Genomic DNA, 20245 nt, shown 5'->3' with positions numbered 1-20245 from the left:
ATGGTAAACAAAGCTATACGTATTGTGATAGTCGTGTCTGGAATTTTGAATTGGATCGTATTTATAAGAAATGCTTTTGATGGGTTTCACTATGTTCACAAATCCCAAAGCCGTCACACCTCGTGGGTTGAAATGGTCCGAGTTCAGAAAAGGAACTACTCCGACCATCACTTGCTTCATTTCCCGAGTTGTTCAGATCTTCCAGTACAGATTGGTATGTATGATAAAGTAACACATTTTGTCATCAGTGTCCTCATAGTGAAAACCGGGTGAAAACCTATGCCTGTGTGTCGAATCCCGGTTCGCCCCGATTATGTTTCTTGCTTTGTCAGCGCCATACCCGTGCTCGTGGGTTTCACGTCTGAGATCCTTCGGGTTTTCGCGCTTCCTCCCACATTAAGCTGTCACGCCGCGATATACCCGGGGTACCCGGAATATTTTATCAAATAATTTTATGATTTAATATTCTACAAGTCTTTGAAAGTGATATACGTAAGGACAAAGAGAATTTATGGATTTTAACTTCACCCGATGAAGGAGTAAGCATGTACTCCAAAACGTTGTGATCCTTATAATAAAGAAGTTGTACCCGTGAAGATCCGGGGTAGAATAGATCTTCAGCATCCCATGCTTGCCGTAAAAGGCGGCTATGCTTGTCGCAAGAGACGACTAACAGGATCGGGTGGTCAGGCTCGCTGTCTTGGTTGATGCATATTGCTGAGTGTGGCGTTAAACAACAAACAAACAAAATAAAGAAGTTGACATCCATAAATTCTCTTCCTTGGATTTATTATTCTTGTTGAAATATTTTTAAAAATGGCCAATGTTCAATTTATTTTTTCCAAACATAAATTTAATAAGCCGTATGTCCATGACGGTGGTTATAAGATAATTAATTCACTGCATCATGAACGACAGTTTACGAAGGTAGATGCAGCTGTTTAAAAGTGGTCTCTTTTTTTCTTTGGTAGAATCAGTGGAACCATATTAGCTGGAACCCCTAATTTTTGTCTCCATGTTAAGATGAAGCGATATAAACCAACAAAACGAATAATTATATGACTTTTTAGTAAAAGAAATTCATATGTTTCTTTGCTGCAGATAAAGAAGCATTGTTGAAATGTAGTTATTTGTTTTCTGCACCGAATAAAACAACTTGGGATCATGGATATTTTGGGGGATATTTTATTATGGTGAAGACTGAGCACACAATTTCATAAACATATCCACAAAGAGTATTCAGGATCCCTAGCTTTCTTTGTTCAGTAAATGTATCAATTTGTGCTGGTGTGCAGAAAATATGAATGTTGACAGCAACATTGGTTAACTCAGTCCCCGGCTCAAGTCACTCAAGAGTGATTTGTCCCTTGGCCGAGATCACTCGCGAGTGTTTTGAGCCACGGCTCCGGTCACTGCCCCAAGGCTCAGGGCACTCGACTCACGTAGGCCCACATCACTCCCTGGGCTCAATCACTCCCCTATTCTCCATTGTTGATTGTACTAATGGTTACGATTTAAATAAAGCATCATATAAATTGTGTATCTTCATACGCACCTTACTGTGCTATATATGAACTACCTTCGCTTTCTTAGGCTTATTCATCCTGAGTCTCCCTGTGGTCAGAACTTCAAGAATGCGTATCACTACATACTGATTTGTCCACTCATTACAAACTAACGAAAAACGATCAGTTTTGCATTAGAAATATCTCAATTCTAAATGTACCATTCGTACTAGAGGAAGGTACTGCTGAAAAAAAGATAATATTTGAATCTATTAAAAAAGTATTTCAGAAGCGACCACAAGCATGCATATACATGTAGACATTGTCGGTCCATAATACGTTGCAACTTCTAAAACAGTCATTGAAGTATTATTGTTATCCGTGATTGTGAAACATGTCATCGATGTCTGAAAAATTGTTGAACGCATGACGAAGTTACGTAAATTTCAGTATTCTAAATTGCCGCTTGTCACAGTGTAAGATTTGTAAACGGGGAGTATGAGGTACATTCCCTTTACGATAGGAATAACCTTGCGTCAAAAGTATTTGTTCCTGAAATACATTTACGTGTTTGTATATCTGTTTGAATTTTTCAAACGTTTTTTTTTTTTAATTAGAAGATTTGGCCAGCGTCCAGTAGTGTTTATTCATAATAATATTCATTGGCCTTGAGTTCATGTTTTATAGTAATGGGCGTTTAAACAATTATTATAAAATATTTGGTTCATAACATACAGCATGTACATTGACAGTTTTTTCGTTATTACTACATTCTTACTTGACATTAACGGAACACATTTCTGTAAACTAGGATACCATTTATCAATCAACTGTTTTCTGAGTTCAGCATACAACCGACATATCAGTAACAAATTATATTCATTTTCTACAGTGGCCAAATCACAAAACTGACAATATCTGTGTTCTCCTAATATTTCCATATTTCCCGTCTCGATGAGTTCGTATGAGCAACATCTGAATCTAGCAAGTGCTATTCGGAATGCTCTAGTGTTACGATACCAATTTTGAAACTACATACCTTTTCAGGTCTGAATGAAAGGACCTGTATGGAATATCCGTGTCCTCTGGTATTACCGTAGTCACATGAATAAAGCTGATGTTTAACAGATGCGGTCCAGTTAGTCTGCCCCTGTTGCATTCGTCACCACTCGCCCCTTTCCGTAACCTGCAAGAAGAAGGAATAACACGAGTTGGTCACGAATGCCCCTGTTGATCATTGAGTACGAGCATGTTTAACATTTCATTACAATATAATGTATTGAAGATATTATGTAGTTGACTACAAAATATATAGTTTTTACATGTGGACATACCTTTATTGAAACGGGGATTAGCAGAAGAAGGGAACTATAGACAGTGCCAGGTAATGGGTAAACACGACATTAGTGTGTTTTACATGTATTTGTTAGTAAAGAGCATACAGTGTTAAATTATGACATCCACTGATTCTAGTATTATGAAGCCCACATCATATAATATATTCTCGAAGAGAAGTTCCAGGAGAAACATAATTCACATGTATTCGATATGGGTATACACAATTGTTTAGATGCATCTTATTCTTTTCATTCGTCGAAGTTTGCCATAAACCTGATATGATTACAGTAAATTACGGTTAAAACGAACTCAAAGGGATCATTAATTTTAGTTCGTTGTAGCTGTAGTTCGTTATATGCATATATACAGCATAACTACAGCAAATAGTTCGGACAAAAAAGTAGATTCGTTATATCCGTCAGTTCGTTATAAGCGTGTTCGTTGTAAACGTAGTTTACTATATCATGATTAGAATAAAAACACAGTGGAAAAAACAAATGACGTTTAACGTAACTATTTGAGAGATCTGACACTTGTTATAGTAAATTAAACATCCTCTCAGATTAAGAACGAGCGATTGATGTCACATGTTATTTCAGACGTAATACAAGTATATACAGATAATTCCATGCAGATCTACCGACTGTCTACAAATAAAAATGCATGTCAACAATCACCTACTACCTTTTCATGTTAGCAGAAGGTCACATGAACACTGGAAAACTTATGTGTTTTGGGCCTAGTCGAGAGCAGTGATCTGAGCCTGGAGTGAGTGTTTTGGGCCTAGTAGAGGGGAGTGATCTGAGCCTGGAGTGAGTGTTTTGGGCCCAGTAGAGGGGAGTGACCTGAGCCTGGAGTGAGTGTTTTGGGCCCAGTAGAGGGGAGTGATCTGAGCCTGGAGTGAGTGTTTTGGGCCCAGTAGAGGAGAGTGTTCTGAGCCTGGAATGAGTGTTTTGGGCCTAGTAGAGGAGAGTGTTCTGAGCCTGGAGTGAGTGTTTTGGGCCCAGTAGAGGAGAGTGATCTGAGCCTGGAGTGAGTGTTTTGGGCCCAGTAGAGGGGAGTGATCTGAGCCTGGAGTGAGTGTTTTGGGCCTAGTAGAGGAGAGTGTTCTGAGCCTGGAGTGAGTGTTTTGGGCCTAGTAGAGGGGAGTGATCTGAGCCTGGAGTGAGTGTTTTGGGCCCAGTAGAGGAGAGTGTTCTGAGCCTGGAGTGAGTGTTTTGGGCCCAGTAGAGGGGAGTGATCTGAGTCTGGAGTGAGTGTTTTGGGCCTAGTAGAGGGGAGTGACCTGAGCCTTGATTGAGTGTTTTGGCCCTAGAAGAGGGGAGTGATCTGAGCCTGGAGTGAGTGTTTTGGGCCTAGTAGAGGGGAGTGACCTGAGCCTAGGCTCTAAACAATCTAGAGTGAATTTTAAAGGATTGATTTGAGCCTGCTACACTGGTGCGCTATTTTGTCGTGATTATTGAGTGAGTAAACAACCGTTTCCGGACAAGATTTGATGCGTCAAATGAAGATGATACATTGTAAAATTAGATGGATGTTCTTTCTGGAAATGATGTGAGTATGGGTTATGAGGACACGCAATCAACCAAGTCAACGAGCCTGACTTCCCGATCCATTTGTCGCCTCTAACGACCAGCATATGTTCCATCCCGGTATACCCAGGAGGTTCTTTGCACATTTATCAAAATAACAATTTCACATTGAAATACACATAATACCATTTCCTGAGAGTATTGCTGCCTCAAATAAAGATGATACATTGTAAATGATATGGATGTTCTTACTGGAAATTGGGGCGGTCGGGTATCCTAGTGGTTAAAGCGTTAGTTCGTTACGCCTAAGACCCGGGTTCGATTCCCGACATGCGTACAATTTGTGAAGCCCATTTCTGGTGTCCCCCGCCGTGATATTGCTTGAATATTTCTAAAAGCGGCGTAAAACCATACTCACTCACTCACATTACCAAGCTGAACAAAGGTTCGCGAATAAATGAGTTGTTTTAATGTCACCTTGTTTTACGAAAGTCGCAGACCTTTGCCACTTTGGCACACCCATGCACAGGGGTGTGGTGATGAAACACAAGAACACAATCAGGTCAAATCAAGTGCTATAGAAATGCGTTTTCAAAAGTGTTGTTATACTGTTTTAAACTACTGAGTATCCATGTAAGTATTCCGGGTTCGAATAGGTCGTTGGTGGCGACAAAATTGATCGGATTGTCAGGCTCGATGACTTGCAGCCGCCGTCATATAACAGTATTATTGCTTAGTGTGGCGTTAAGCAGCCAACTAACAACCAAACAACCAAATGAAGTCTCAACGTGAGGCACATACATGAATTGTGTTTACAGAACGGCTACGAAGCCCTTATGTATCAACCATCAGCTTGAGAGATTTGCATGTGAAATACCATGCTGGAGTAGATGGCCACTTTTCACCACTCAAATGTGTGACGAAGGAGAAGATTGCCATTATCGTTCCGTTACATGGTCGACTACACGGTAGCTTTATCCTTCTCAACAACCTCATTCCGGTCCTCAGGAACCAAAACAAGGACTTCACCATCTTTGTCATTGAACAGGTAACGTGAACAGTATTTCAGTTTTATCAATCCGCGTTAGCTTGATGATGGATAGTTCGAGCAGATAACTTCTGAGGATATCAATTAAATTTAATAACTTGACATAGATACGACCATTTGGGGAGGTTGCGGTGTGTTGGCGGTAGGCGTAGGGGTGGGCGGTGGGTGGATGTGGGATGCTGAAAAGAGATATGTTTTTATTTTGAAAAGAAACCATAATTTGATTTAAAATATTCTAAAACATTATTTTGGTCAGCTCATTTTAGAAACAGTGACCGAGACACATTCCCTCCCACCATTTCTAAAAAATAATAATTGTGGATCCCGTTGTTGGAAATTGGAATTGGAAAGGACGGATATTACTTGAACTTTGTACCTCTTTTGTTTTCCTGTAGTCTTAAAGTGAGTGAGTGAGTTGCGTTTAACTCCGTTTAACAGTATTCCAGTCATATCACGGCGTGTCAGCGCCTCCGTGGTCTAGTGGTAGAGCGTCCATTCCCCGGCCGCTTCATACCAAAAGAGGCAGTATAATGTGTCTGAGTGGGATATTCATGTTAAATCTCAGTGGGCTAGCACAATGAATCGGCATGAGTCCGGACTAGTACAAGAGGCCACCTACACACATGTGCATGCACGTCGCTATGTGAATGCAATAATCTTTAACGCGACGTTAAACCCTATTTCACCTCACCTAAAACGTGGTGATCTAGGCTGAAACTAAACACTACACCTCAAAGCATAGTTCATTCCGACATCCCCACATTATAAGAGGAAGGTCCGTCCGTCTGTCTATCTGTGTATAACTCTGCGTTCAGTGTCACTTAACTGATACACCACCAGTGACACACATAAGATCCGTGTCACCTTTGGATTCCCCACACATTCAGCTTGCATTGTGATATGACTGGAAACTTAACCGCTACGTTTGACCCAACTCACTCATTCTAACAATTACTACACACTACAACCACAAAAGACCCGTGAAGATTCCGGGATAGAATAGGTCTTCAGCAACCCATACTTGCCGTAAAAGGCGACTATGTTTGTCGTAAAAGGCGACTAACGGGATCGGGTGGTCAGGCTCGCTGACTTGGTTGATACATGTCATCGATCCCAATTGCGTGGATCGATGCTCATGATGTCAATCACTGTATTGTCTGGTCCAGACTCGATTATTTTACAGACCGCCGTCATATAGCTAGAATGTTGCTGTGTGCGGCGTTTAACAACAACCAAACATCCACAACAATCCACATCAGGTTAAAGTTGCACAAAGTGATCTTAGCTCCAAGACCATCGTATAGCTATGTTAAAGTATGGGAGTTACGATCATCTTAGCGCTAAGATCGCTTTGTGCAAGTGAGTCCAGATCCGCGTTATTGAACCAGGATAACTGAATGAACTAAGAGGGTATTTATATCACTTACTGCAGGTTTCTAACGCACCATTCAACAAAGCTCTGTTGATGAACGCCGGTTTTGTGGAGGCCATGAAACAAGATGTCTTCACGTGTTTCATCTTTCATGACGATGACCTTATTCCTGTCACCAACACCGTTCCTTACGAGTGCCCGTTCAACCAACTCCACCACCTCTCTGTGAATGTATCAAGTTTTAACCACACGTAAGCAGTTGCATGTATAGTTGTTCTTTCGTATCAACCTTGCAACCATCCTCTATTGTTAACAGTAATATAAATAATTAATTAATCCATTCTATTCTGATAAATACACTTGGCTCATTCTCAATCACAGCTACGTTTAGAATCCAGTTCCTCTGAGTAAACGCGGCAAAACCCTTTCCACATTCATGAAGAAATCTCTGCGAAAAGCAGAGTCGATTGTTTGATTCCGACCATATCATGAGCATGTGTCAAAATCGCTAAAATTAGCCGTCCAATCGATGTACTGTGATTTATAAAAACGGCCAGATCACCAGTACCGGGGTCAATAAAGTAGTCCATCAAAGACTCCCTGCCAGACAAAAATCAACGTCTTGTTGGTGTCGTCTCAAAGGGACTTCTTATAGCTTTAAAATTTCATTCCCTTCTAAATATTTATTAATATACCTTTAGTGCCTGCATGTTCCTTCGCATACTGGCATTTAGTCCCAGAAATAAAATTATCTCAATATTTAAAATATATATCAACGGCATAATTAAGTATACAATCCAAATGGAGTCCTGAAGATCCTTAATTTCGGGAGCTGAGGCGTTCTAGACTTGCCAAATCATTCTAGACTTGAGATGGACACTTTTACGTTTTTATTCACCAGAGTCTGGGGGACAGACTAGTTCGTTCGTTGCAGTCTTTAGCTACGAATGCGACGAATCGGTTCGATTGTGAATATCTATCCAGGGCGAACTCGGAGTCACATGATACATTTAGATTGGTTGTTGATTTGAAGGTCATGAGCGAGAAGACCCCTGTGCTGTGTTGATGCCATCTTCCCTAGGACAGGATGTTAACTGACTACAAAAGTCCAGTTTCCACCCTTGCCGAACTACGCTGGAATTTCGTGGCTCGATCGTAGTGCCACCAGTATCGTCCCTCCTATTGACCAATTAGATTCCACTTCTTATATCACTTGCTTGAAACAAAATGGCGTCGCCCAGTCAAAACGATCTGATCGATAATCAAGATATATGTTGTAATAAAACGGGCCTTACCTCGTGAAGTGCATCAGATCATTTAAGCACCTTGATTAAAAACATTAAAATATTTGCAAAATATCTATCGACGCCCAGTTGACAGTACACATGCTTTGCAAATCCCGCAGTCGACGAAAATCTACACGTTGAAATTTATGTTGTGTCTGCGTTCCTCGGTCAGATGAGTTCGACCCAGAACCCAACAAATTCTTTCTATTCCCATCCAGTCATTGCGACCATGACATATTAAGTATTGAGTTATCATGTTTCGAGACAAGCTGAGTGACGATATTAATGTTCTTTTGGATTCTGCCGGAATTGTAACATGACATCGTCTTGTTCTTTCTCCATAGCGTCCAGGAGCACCGGGTGGGTGGTGTCGTTGCTATGACATCTCAACTCTTCAAGACAGTGAATGGATTCTCCAACTTGTACTTCGGACACGGTTATGAAGTCCAAGATATGTTCCAGAAGTATGGATCTATAGTTTCATCGGATAACGAGAATACCGTATTCGACGTAATAAGAGCCCAGGGCGCTCTCAATAGAATATTATTTTAGTGAGAAAAAAAACCAGTTGAAATATCGTAAATTTCGTGGTTTATGCTAACAGCCTAAAATGTTTGCATACGCCAGATATATTCTTCCAGAACTTAATTGCCCATAATTAAGGGTGCATAACACACGAGTGCGTATTATACACGAATAAATAAGTCTTGTGTACATTGATCTATCGAAAGGGGTGCTAATTAGGATTGTTCACTAGCCAATATAATAGCAAATATCGCCGTGGGCGCTTATAAGAGCGGGGCGCTTATTACGTCGAATACGGTCGTTCATCTAAAACTGGGAACTGTGGAATGTTAAATGTTTATGAGAATATTGTTGTCGCCTTTTCTATATTCTGAATCTTTAAGTGCCGTTGTGGAGGTTGTAGTATCAGCGAAAAGTTGACATTGAATCAGGCGTCTTTATTCTTTCAATGTGACGTTCAACTACAGATGATAACAACTCAGTTAAACAAGTATACAGTTAGAAGCCTTTCAGGACCTTTGGCGTTGACTGTAGTCTTAGCTCAATGTGATGCTGATCGGCAAAAAATAGCGCTTAGGTTTTGGTTTGGTTTGTTGTTAACGCCGCACTCAGCAATATTCCAGATATATGACGGCGGTCTGTAAATAATCGAGTCTGGACTAGACAATCCAGTGATTAATATCATGAGCATAGATCCACGCAATTGGGATCGATGACATGCTTCAAACCAAGTCAGCGAGTCTGACCACCCGATCCCGTTAGTCGCCTTTTACGACAAGCATAGTCGCCTTTTACGGCAAGTATGGGTTGCTGAAGACCTTTTCTACCCCGGATCTTCACGGGTCGGTGTTGTAAAGGTTGAATGTGAATGTTGCAAGAACATTGTGGATACCTTTGTATGCCGTAAGGAGGTCATTTGCAGTCTGGTCGAAGTTTAATAGTTAACACTGACCTCATAGAAGATGGTGTCTATAAATGTTTGATTCATAAAATATAAAATCAAATTTGTCTTAGAAGACTAACAAATAGGTTTGGGAGAACTTGAATCATATTGGCTTGGGTCGCGAATTGCGGTTGGATTCCGGGTTCCCGTCACTCTGTTCTGTTGCCAGTTGACAGTGATGGTCTATAGATTGTAATTAATCCCTTTCAGACACCGAAATGTCGCTAGGTAACTAAGGCTCACCTCCAATTGGTACAGTAATAGATAAATGTCTTGAAATTAACTTGGGGGTATTGCCAGTTTTCCAAATCCCAGTGACCCATTAACACCAAAACGTTTCTGAACTGCTTTTTAAAACTTAAAACTCACACAGACAAATCAGCTTGATAATTAGAATTGTATCTCAATGAGTGAGTGAGTGAGTGAGTGGGGTTTTACGCCGCTTTTAGCAATATTCCAGCAATATCACGGCGGGGGACACCACAAATGGGCTTCACACATTGTACGCATGTCGGGAATCGAACCCGGGTCTTCGGCGTGACGAGCGAACGCTTTAACCACTAGGCTACCCGACCGCCCAGAATTGTATCTTAAAACAAAATCAAAGATTAAAAGCTAAATTTCCAATCATTCCAAAAGGTAGGGATTGATTACGCGAATGCGTAATCAAGATTAAAAAAACCAAATAATATTTAAAGTATATTTTCGTTTTAAAGTCTATGATTAATATTTTAGCATGTTGTTAAGCATTATAAGTGTTCCCAATCTATTTTGCTGTTGAATCTACCATTTGCAGTAGTTTAGAAGCTTTATTTCATTAAATCACAAAAAATGCCAATTAATGTTTCAATTTGTTTTCATGTATATTTGATAAAAGGAAAATACGCTTTGCTGGTCTTTAACTGTTATGGCTTCTCGTACACCAGTCCTTACACCCCTTCGAAGACGTCAACTTTCATTTAAACATTTATTTTAAAGGTTGAAGGCTCTCAATGTTTCGACGGTAGACGCACGGAAGAGGGATGGAATATTTGTCCGAATAGGAGACACAGGAAACAGAGCGAATATCACAAATGAAGATGGGTAAATAGTTCGTATTTTGTAAATAACTGCTGAATACTTTGAGTGAGCCAGTAAATGAGGTTTAAAACAGCTTTGAACTGTATTTCATCCAAATCACATTGTGTCACCTTAATGTGGATGGAAGGCCAAGAGGCGGTCGGGTAGCCTAGTGGTTAAAGCGTTCGCTCGTCACGCCGAAGACCCGGGCTCGATTCCCAACATGGGCACAATGTGTGAAGCCCATTTCGTCGTGATATTGCTGGGATATTGCTGGAATATTGCTAAAGGCGGCGTAAAACCATACTCACTCACTCACTCACTGGAAGTCCAAACTAGGCTCAGTCTGAAGAGGTTTGCCGCTTCCGTGAAGCCAAGAGTGAATACATTGGTGAGTGAGTGAGTGAGTAATCATGTTGGGTCTGACGCCGCTTTTATTCGAGAAGAAAGCCCGAAGTGATGAAATTTACCACTTCGGTGAAACCCAAGAGCACCGGTGTGGTAAAATCGTAGCTCTATAATTTTAATAAAACAATGAGTGAGTGAGTTGGGTTTAACGCCGCTTTTAACAATATTCAAGTTATATCACGGCGTGTCAGGTTAATGTGGGAGGAAAGCCCGAAGTGATGCAGGTCTAAGACGTCTATCACTTCGCTGAAACCCACGAGCACGGGTATGGTGCTGACAAACCTAGAAACATAATCGGGGCGATGCGGGATTCGAACCCACGATCATAGGTTTCTGGCGTGCGTAAGGGACGCAACTCTGCACAGCGAATCGCGGCGCCTTAGACGACTGGGCCACCCGTGCCCCCTAATAAAATAATGAATATGAAGAGCAACAGCATAGTGTTGACAGATTAAGGATATGGGTATGAAGCGCGGAGAATCTTGAATCAGAAATGACCTTTGCGTTAATTATTGAGTCGAATGTAATAATGTTGTTTATCATTGTTGCGTTACGTTGCGATTAACAATATTCCAGTTGACAGTGCGAGTACTTATCGTCACACCAGGCAGCATTGATCACTGTTATGTGTTACGGGTTATTTTACAAAATGCTAAAAAAGGCTTAAACGAAGTTCTGCTAGTGTATTATTGTTATAAACCCCAACCGTGGAATTCTTTTTAGTTTGGAACAAGTGTCACGATTTGGTCCCAATGTGTCAGCCTAAAAAGATATTTTGAATTTAGTTTTTTAAACTTTTTCATACTCGGCTCGTGGGGATTAGGGAGTAAACTTGGCCCCAAGTAGCGCAGGTAATTTTGTACATAGATGTCCTTGGTTGTTTCTCATGCTATTGACCACTAGTTCATTGTCGTGCTCAAAGTGTCTTCCTCTGTTGCAGACTAAAACTACTGGATGCTGTCTCGAGACGACCTCAACACGAAGGTCTAAACACATTGAAAGTCTCCGTTGGTCTTCCGGGCAGATTGAATGTGGCGAATGTGTTCACACGCAAACAAATATCATTTGATGCCGACTATTACATGTAAGTAACAGTATTTCAAGTCACTGTTCTTTCACTATGTTTGTGTATATGCGTGCGTGCGTGCATGCGTGCGAGCGTGCGTGCGTGAGTATGTGTGTGTGTCGGGGTGGCGAGAGCTGCTTTTTATTTGACACAGAATATATATTTTAAAGTCAGCGCTTCAAAACGTTGATGGATCGGGAGCATAAAAACACAGTAGTAGTACTTTGGCAGTAGTTTTAGTAGTCTCCTCCTATTGCTGCTGCTACTGCTACTAGTACTGCTACTGCTGCTGCAGTTACTACTAGTGCTACTAGTTTATACATGCATGTTCCCTATTGGTTGATGGTGGCGTGTGACAGCTGGCGGTGCAATAAGTTGACAAGTATAAGCAAATACCACGTGTTACCGTTCACTCTCTACCAGAGCTCGGTTTCACAAAGCGATCTCACCACTCCATTCTCGTATTCATTATGATGGTGGACTTTAAATTTTTCAAATACTTCTCTTTACAGGAAACAGATAGACGCAATATTAAAGAAGAAGTCCTCTCCTCTTAATTAACATCAGTTCGGACGAATATTGGAGGTTTTTTACAGCAAGAGGGATCACATCACTTCGATGTGAATACGTTTTAGCAGGTCATGCGTGAGGTCTGTGAAACGTTTGGGACCTGTATAGCATACTACTACACTTCCTTAGCCCGACTCACTGTATACTTCGCTGATAAACACTGAGATACCTGCTGACGTTTCAAATGATTTTTTAAAGGCATGCAAAAAATGAAATAAATTCCCAATTACCTTAACTCAACATCAGTAATCTGTGAGTCATATACATGATTATTTGTAATTTAGTGAGTGAGTGAGTGAGTTGGGTTTAACGCCGCTTTTAACAGTATTCCAGTTATATCGCGGCGTGTCAGCTTGATGTGGGAGGAAAGCCCGAAGTGATGCAGGTCTCAGACGTTTACCACTTCGGTGAAACCCACGAGTACGGGTATGGTGCTGACAAACCTAGAAACATAATTGGGGCGAACCTGGATTCGAACACACAATCATAGGTTTCTGGCGTGCGTACGGGACGCAACTCTGCACAGCGAATCGCGGCGCCTTAGACAACTGGGCAACCCGTGCCCCCATTTTTAATTTAGACACATAGAGACCAATGCATTCTTATTTAATTGTTTTTGTGTCTTGAAATGTAAAGTGGCCCTAGCTTTACATCAATTACATATTGAAACTGAAAGATACTTTAATATACCGGGGCGGTCGGGTAGGCTAGTGGTTAAAGCGTTCGCTCGTCACGCCGAAGACCCGGTTTCGATTCCCGACATGGGTACAATGTGTGAAGCCCATTTGTGGTGTCCCCCGCCGTGATATTGCTGGAATATTGCTAAAAGCGGCGTAAAACCATACTCACTCATTCACTTACTTACTTAATATACCACAAAGTCATCTATTATATACTTGTGGTTATACTGGGGGTGAATATTACCTGCTGCTAGTTTGGTCTGCACATAAACAGTTACGTACAACATATAAACAAAATACTTTTTGCCTTCATAAAAAAAGAATAAAGTTTATTTTTTAATGGCCACAAGAAGCGATACGTATATTTAAATATGAGCTATGTACTTTTATAATGCTATGGTCCAAAGTCAAACAATTCTGAGGGTGTATTGTCATAAATCATATATCTTGTCAATAAAACAACAAAATCCTTTCCATATCCAATAGAAATCTCTGCATAAAGAAGAGTCGATTGTACGACGGTATGACCTTGACCTTTGATGTAATTGTCAACCATATACGCGGGCCCAGGTCAGTCAGCATGAAGAACGATAAGTTTTTCACCTTTTCAAATTTGTAACTTTCTCCAAGACTCCTTACAGTCCCCACCAGGTACCCGCTGACTGCTGGCTGTGTGAGAGGCATTTACCCACGTCTCATCTAGGAAAACAGGTTCATATCCTTCTTCACGTTTCTGCTTGATGGTTTAAATATAATTAAATTATTTATCATTCACATAACATAGCCCCATTTTCACAGTTATCTTTGTTTCCGTATCCAAATGTATGCAAAAGTTGCCATAGCTTGCATTTTGTAAAAATTAAATCATGTTCAATTTCAAGGTATCTCTTCAATAGTCTTAGTGACATGTACTTATTTTCCGAATGCAGTTTATAAATTGCACGTCTGACACAATTCTCCGAATGTAAGGGTCAAAGTAGAGCGACGTAGAGTTTAATATACCCTCAAACTAACGACACATATATGTAATCATAATATGTCAAGTAAATTTTATAATATTATAACCAAATGTGTTGCTGAACTGGTTCATATGCGAGTGAAGGAACGGGTAAATTTACCGAATTGTATATCATCGTCAGGTATTTCTATTAAATCACCGGACTGTCTCATGAGAAAGCAAGTCTATCAGCATTTTATATTGGAGCCGAAGTGAACTGTAGGCGAACAGAGTTCTATGCGAGCGGAGTACACGGGCTTAGAAGACACCTGCATGAGATCGGTATGGAGTCGCACGCCCAGCTGTTTGCTTTGAAGGTGACGAAGCTTCATTCTGTAACATGCTTGGACGTGTGTAATTGAGGGCCATATGGAGATGCTATCTTCCACGTGACATATGGTATAAATACAGCTCCCCATGCACGCCAAGACATACCCGCCGAGTATACGAGTATACCCATACTGGGTATATTTGCCAGATCATGCGTTCCAACCAGAAACTAATTCTCTTATCCATTCCGGGTGTACTTAACTTGATTTTTATAATGAAATATGCCTTGGTCGGATCCGGTGATCAGAAAACGGGTTGTAGAAAGAAAGACACTTCGTGGAGTGATTTCTTACACAGACACACAAGAGACAACTCGGTACTGCAACATCGTAACCTGCCACTATGTCCCAATCCTACTCGCTTTTCGGGTAAGTACTCCGTATTCCTCGTTAAAGTACTCGTTATTCTTTGTCGAAGCACTCCTTATTCCTTGTGTAGGTACCTTATATGAGTACTCCTTTCTTCTACGCATAAGTCCTTCTCTAAGTCCCATTATTCCTTATGCAGGCACTTTAAGTATGAGTACACTTTATTCCTTAATCAAGTACGCATAAGTCCTTCTCTAAGTCCCGTTATTCCTTGTGCAGGCACTTTAAGTATGAGTACTCTTTATTCCTTAATCAAGTACGCATAAGTCCTTCTCTAAGTCCCATTATTCCTTGTGCAGGCACTTTAAGTATGAGTACTCTTTATTCCTTAATCAAGTACACATTAGTCCTCTAAGTTCCAGGGGCGGTCGGGTAGCCTAGTGGTTAAAGCGTTCGCTCGTCACGCTGAAGACCCGGTTTCGATTCCCGACATGGGTACAATGTGTGAAGCCCATTTCTGGTGTTCCCCCGCCGTGATATTGCTGGAATATTGCTAAAAGCGGCGTAAAACCATACTCACGCACTCCTATAAGTTCCTATTATTCCTTGTGCAGGTACCTTATATGAGTACTCTTTATTCCTTGTGTACGTACTCTTTTTTCCTTGTGTGAGTACCCATTATTCCTTGTGTACGTACTCTTTATTCCTTGTGTACGTACTCTTTATTCCTTGTGTACGTACTCTTTATTCCTTGTGCGAGTACTCTTTTTTCCTTGTGTGAGTACCCATTATTCCTTGTGTAAGTACCCATTATAACTTGTGTAAGTATCTTGGGTAAATACTATTTAGTGATTAATTTCTTGTGTGTGTACTCTTTATTCCTCGTGCGAGTACTCTTTATTCCTTTGGTGAATACTCATTATTCCTTGTGTAACTATTCAGAGTATCAGTTCTCATCATTTCTTTGTGAAGGTTCTCATATATGAACATTGCAAGTAAGGCATCACTGACAACATTTCGAGGACATACGAGGGGTATGTTCTCAGTCGGACATAGATAACTTGACCAAAGACATTAAAATGACTTTCCAATATATTCCCCTTCGACATTGTTACACTTTTGTCAAGGATGTTGGAGAGATCCTATCTTTCTTAGAAGTTCTTCTCTTGTCTGTCCAAAAGTTCTCCACAGTTGCTATGACGTCATTGATCAAGTTTATGTTTGTGGATGACTGATTTATGCACTGGTGCATTGTCCGGATGAAAAAAACTCACCTTTTCTGAGCTTCCCATGCCTCTTAGCTGTTTTCATCTCGCAATTGTCTCAAAGGTGTGGGCCTTTGGAAGAGAGTCGACCATGATGACATCCACGTCATTCCAGACCACGGTGGCCACAACCATTCTAGATGATGAGAAGTCTTTGCCTCCCATGGTGATGTCAAATGCTTGTACTGTACTTATTTTGTTTGTAATGTTCTCTGGAACTGGTGTAAGTAAGGGAACAGAATTTAGCACACCGAATTCGACGTAATAAGCGCCCCGCTCTAAAAAGCGCCCAGGACGATATTTGCTTAAGGTATAAATTGGCTAGGGAACAATCTCAATTATCACCACTTCCGATTGATCAATGTACACAAGACTTATTCATTCGTGTATAATACGCACTCGTGTCTTATATGCACACTTTATTATGGGCAATTAAATTCTGGAAAAATATATCTGTCGTGTATAATTCGCACAGACTCTTCATTTGTATCATTTCAGGCTGTCAGCATCAACCACAAAATTTACAATCTTTCAACTCTGTTTTTCTCTCCACAAAATCATATGTTAATAAGAACCCCCTTTATTTCCAATTTTGAGAGCGCCTTGAGCGCTCTTTATGTCGAATACGACATGTCGAATCCAGAGCGGAAATGCACCCCCCCCACACACACACACACACACCTCCACACACCCACCCCCACCCCCACTCACTGAAAATAACACTTTCAATTCCTAAGGAAGCCGATGTTTCGAGATGCGGGACTACATGTTTGGTAACGTCAGTAACGTATAATTTGTACGTATTCATTTCAGATCAGCCAGGAGTCTTATTTGAAAATATTACCTTCGAACAGTTGAACAAAAAATACGGAAATGGCGTCGATGGGCACTTTACACCCCCAACATGTGCGGGAAGAGACAAGACAGCCATTATCATTCCGTTCCGGGAACGACATCGCAACCTCACCATCCTCCTCAACAACCTCATTCCTGTCCTCAGAAACCGAAACAAGGATTTCACCATATTTGTCATTGAACAAGTAGTACTTATGGCCAGTTGTGGTTACACTTTATATTTGTAAATGCATGTGTGTTAGATAAACAGCATCTTCCCGAGGCAAGGGGTTAACTGACTATTAAACTCCAGTGTCCACCCTTGCCGAACTAGGCTGGAATTATGGAGTTACATTTTGGCTGGACTAACGAGTCCAATGGTCCAATCAAACTTGCGCACCGAAATCGAAATCCGGTTCGTAAACTGTCGTGCAGATTTTGGTCGATTGCAGGATTTGCAAAGCATGTGCACCGCCAACTCGTTGTCAGCAAATATTTTTCCAAATCTTTTCATGTTTTTAACCAAGGGGCTCCCGTGATTTGATGCATTTCGCGATGTAAGACCCGTTTTATCACGATATAGATCTTGATTATCGATCGGATCGTCCTGACCGGGCGCAACCATTTTGTGTGAAGCAAACGCAAGTGATACGAGAGGTGGAATCGGATAGGTCCATAGGAGAGGCTTAGAAGGGACATAACTGGTAATAGCCACTGGTGGCGCTACGATCGAGCCCAGTTATTCCAGCCTAGTTCGGCAAGGGTAGGAAACTGGATTTTTAAATACCGTTAACTCTCTTGCCTCGGGAAGATGGATGAACAGGGGCACTGGTGGCACAGTGGTTTAAGTCGCCTATTCTCTGATATTCCTTGTGTAAGGACTTACGTATTACTCACGTGGGTCCAGTCTAGTAGGCATTTTAACACCCATGTAATAATTAATTTTAAATAATTCTTCTGAATGGGAATGGTGGTGTCACAGAAAATTGACCAAACAAAGTATGCTTCAGGCTGTTGAAAAAACCCCAGAAAGTGTCTTTAACAAATTTTACATCGTTTCAATGTGTTTCTTTATAAACAAAAACATACTTAGGCTCATAGTTCTAATTAAAGAAAATACCTGGATTTGCAGCTGTAACCTTTGTCTTCGTTCAGAATCCCAGACATCCTCCATACCACCATCCTCCCTCCACCCACCCCCAACCCTACCCTTACACACAGTCGTACATAGAATGGTCGTTGCCTAAGTAATAACATTTATGTATTGAATTGCACTAAACATTCTTTTTATTTCGGTTTCGCCAACAGGATCTTGATACAACATTTAACAAAGCACTTCTGATGAACGCTGGTTTTAAGGAAGCGCTGAAACAAGACTACTTCACGTGTTTCATCTTTCATGATGTTGACTATATTCCTGAAACCAGCAACGTCCCGTACGAATGCCTCCTGAACCGCTCCTACCATCTCCCATCCGCCGTATCTATCTTCAACTATACGTAAGAGTGAGTGAGTGAGTGAGTTGGGTTTAACGCCACTTTTAACAGTATTCCAGTTATATCACGGCGTAGAAGCTTCATGTTGGAGGAAATCCCGAAGTGATTCCGGTCTTAGACGTTTACCACTTTGGTGAAACCCACGAGCACGGGTATGGTGCTGACAAGCCTAGAAACATAATCGGGGCGAACAGGGATTCGTACCAACGGTCATAAGTTTCTGTTTCTGTCCCAGAGACGGAAGTTTGCATAGCGAATTGCGGCACATTAGACGACTGGACCACCCCTCCCCCTATACATCAACTTTCTATGTAATTTGTTGTGTAGAGTTATGTCTCTTGGTCGTGTCGGGATCTGCTGATCGTATTTTCGAATCTAAGATGTACCCTAATGATCAACCTTGGTTTGTCTGCACCATACTAGACAGAGTGCTCTTTGGCGCTCTGCGTCGCTTATGGCATCACAGGTTCGATTCCCACTTGGACCCTGATTACTGGTTTGTCCGCACCACACACGTGCTCGTGGATATCACTAGATTGCTAAACAACCTTCATTACTCGGGGCTTTCCTTCTACACAAATCATACGCATTTGATGTGCATATTAAGTGATGCTACAACAAGAACGTGTTTATCCAGTCGTACACAGTGGTGAATAATAATATTGTGTCTTGTCTGCCTAGCTAAGCATAGGCATAGATAAGACAATTATCATGTGTTCTTAGACGTGTCAATAACTAATGTTATTATACATTATCAGATGAAAAGTTGAATTACACGTGGCAATACTTCCACTTCCACTTTGTGTTTCGACAACACCATGAAAAGAAATTTTAATACAATGTTCTTTTCTTAATATGTAGCCTTGAGAACTACATGTTAAATTTTGTAAATACCCTTGACCGAGACTTGTCACAGCGCGGAATGTTTCTAGACAGGTGAGTTACCTGAATTAAATTGGACCGTGTTCCACCGAACTGTTCGTATTAAGACATAACTATAGTGTTCCATCTCTACCCGTCAGTGCATGCCAATAAACAATTCAGTTAAGACTCGGGTTAGAATTGATCTTCAGCATCCCATGCTTGTCGTAAGAGGCGACGAACGGGATTGGTGGTCATCCTCGCTGACTTGGTTGATGCATGTCATCGATCCCAATTGCGTTGATTGCACATGATGTTAATCACTGGATTGTTTGGTTCAGATTATTCTCAGACCGCCGTCATATAGCTGGACCATTGCTTGGTGCGGCAAACAAACGAAACATATCTATAAATGTCTGCAAGGCATAGATAATGATATTATGACTTTCACATTCAGCAGTACATGTTGGTCAATATTACAATTCTGATATATCTTGCCAGCTATGCATATTTTCAATGATTATTTTGACAGCGTCCGCTACAAATTTGCAGGAGGAGTACTCACCATGCCACCGCATCTTTTCCAAGCAATCAACGGATTTTCAAACCTTTATTTTGGATGGGGATTTGAAGATAATGATATGTATAGAAGGTATTTCTTGGTACTTGGTCAGATTAACACAACCTTGAGCATATCTGTTTAGAGTTGGTCCCAAGCATCCTATGCATGTCGTAAGATGCAACATACTGTATCAGGTGGCCATGCGCAGGTTCGTGGACCTGATTATTGTGTGTTATTGGAGTGAGTGAGTGAGTATGGTT

The 20245-nt window shown here is 41.1% G+C and overlaps 2 protein-coding genes across 2 annotated transcripts; both read left to right on the top strand.

Annotated features, from left to right (window-relative positions):
• Window positions 1–12643, top strand: LOC139449340 (beta-1,4-N-acetylgalactosaminyltransferase bre-4-like). The gene is made up of 7 exons (XM_071230654.1): window positions 1–214; window positions 5194–5423; window positions 6856–7046; window positions 8426–8545; window positions 10528–10632; window positions 11957–12100; window positions 12595–12643. The coding sequence occupies exons 1-7, from the start codon at window positions 1–3 to the stop codon at window positions 12641–12643; spliced, it is 1053 nt and encodes a 350-aa protein (XP_071086755.1).
• Window positions 12644–16323: 3680 nt separating this feature from the next.
• Window positions 16324–18569, top strand: LOC139450880 (beta-N-acetyl-D-glucosaminide beta-1,4-N-acetylglucosaminyl-transferase-like). The gene is made up of 3 exons (XM_071232715.1): window positions 16324–16414; window positions 17046–17275; window positions 18375–18569. Exons 1-3 carry the CDS (start codon window positions 16324–16326, stop codon window positions 18567–18569), a joined length of 516 nt encoding a protein of 171 aa, XP_071088816.1.
• Window positions 18570–20245: the final 1676 nt, after the last annotated feature.

The sequence above is a fragment of the Haliotis cracherodii genome, unplaced genomic scaffold (genome assembly GCF_022045235.1).
Source record: "Haliotis cracherodii isolate W230 unplaced genomic scaffold, xgHalCrac1.p SCAF_8, whole genome shotgun sequence".
In the NCBI taxonomy this organism is placed as follows: Eukaryota; Metazoa; Mollusca; class Gastropoda; order Lepetellida; family Haliotidae; genus Haliotis; species Haliotis cracherodii.
This window is presented reverse-complemented; position numbering and strand designations above follow the sequence as displayed.

Bases quoted from the DNA above. Each gene is read 5' to 3' on its own strand.
- LOC139449340 (XM_071230654.1), top strand. From the start codon at position 1: ATGGTAAACAAAGCTATACGTATTGTGATAGTCGTGTCTGGAATTTTG. The intron at 8,546-10,527 runs GTATGGATCTAT...TTTATTTTAAAG, and splicing joins GTCCAAGATATGTTCCAGAA to GTTGAAGGCTCTCAATGTTT. The intron at 10,633-11,956 runs GTAAATAGTTCG...CCTCTGTTGCAG, and splicing joins AATATCACAAATGAAGATGG to ACTAAAACTACTGGATGCTG.
- LOC139450880 (XM_071232715.1), top strand. From the start codon at position 16,324: ATGATGACATCCACGTCATTCCAGACCACGGTGGCCACAACCATTCTA. The intron at 16,415-17,045 runs GTACTGTACTTA...TATTCATTTCAG, and splicing joins CATGGTGATGTCAAATGCTT to ATCAGCCAGGAGTCTTATTT. The intron at 17,276-18,374 runs GTACTTATGGCC...TTTCGCCAACAG, and splicing joins TATTTGTCATTGAACAAGTA to GATCTTGATACAACATTTAA.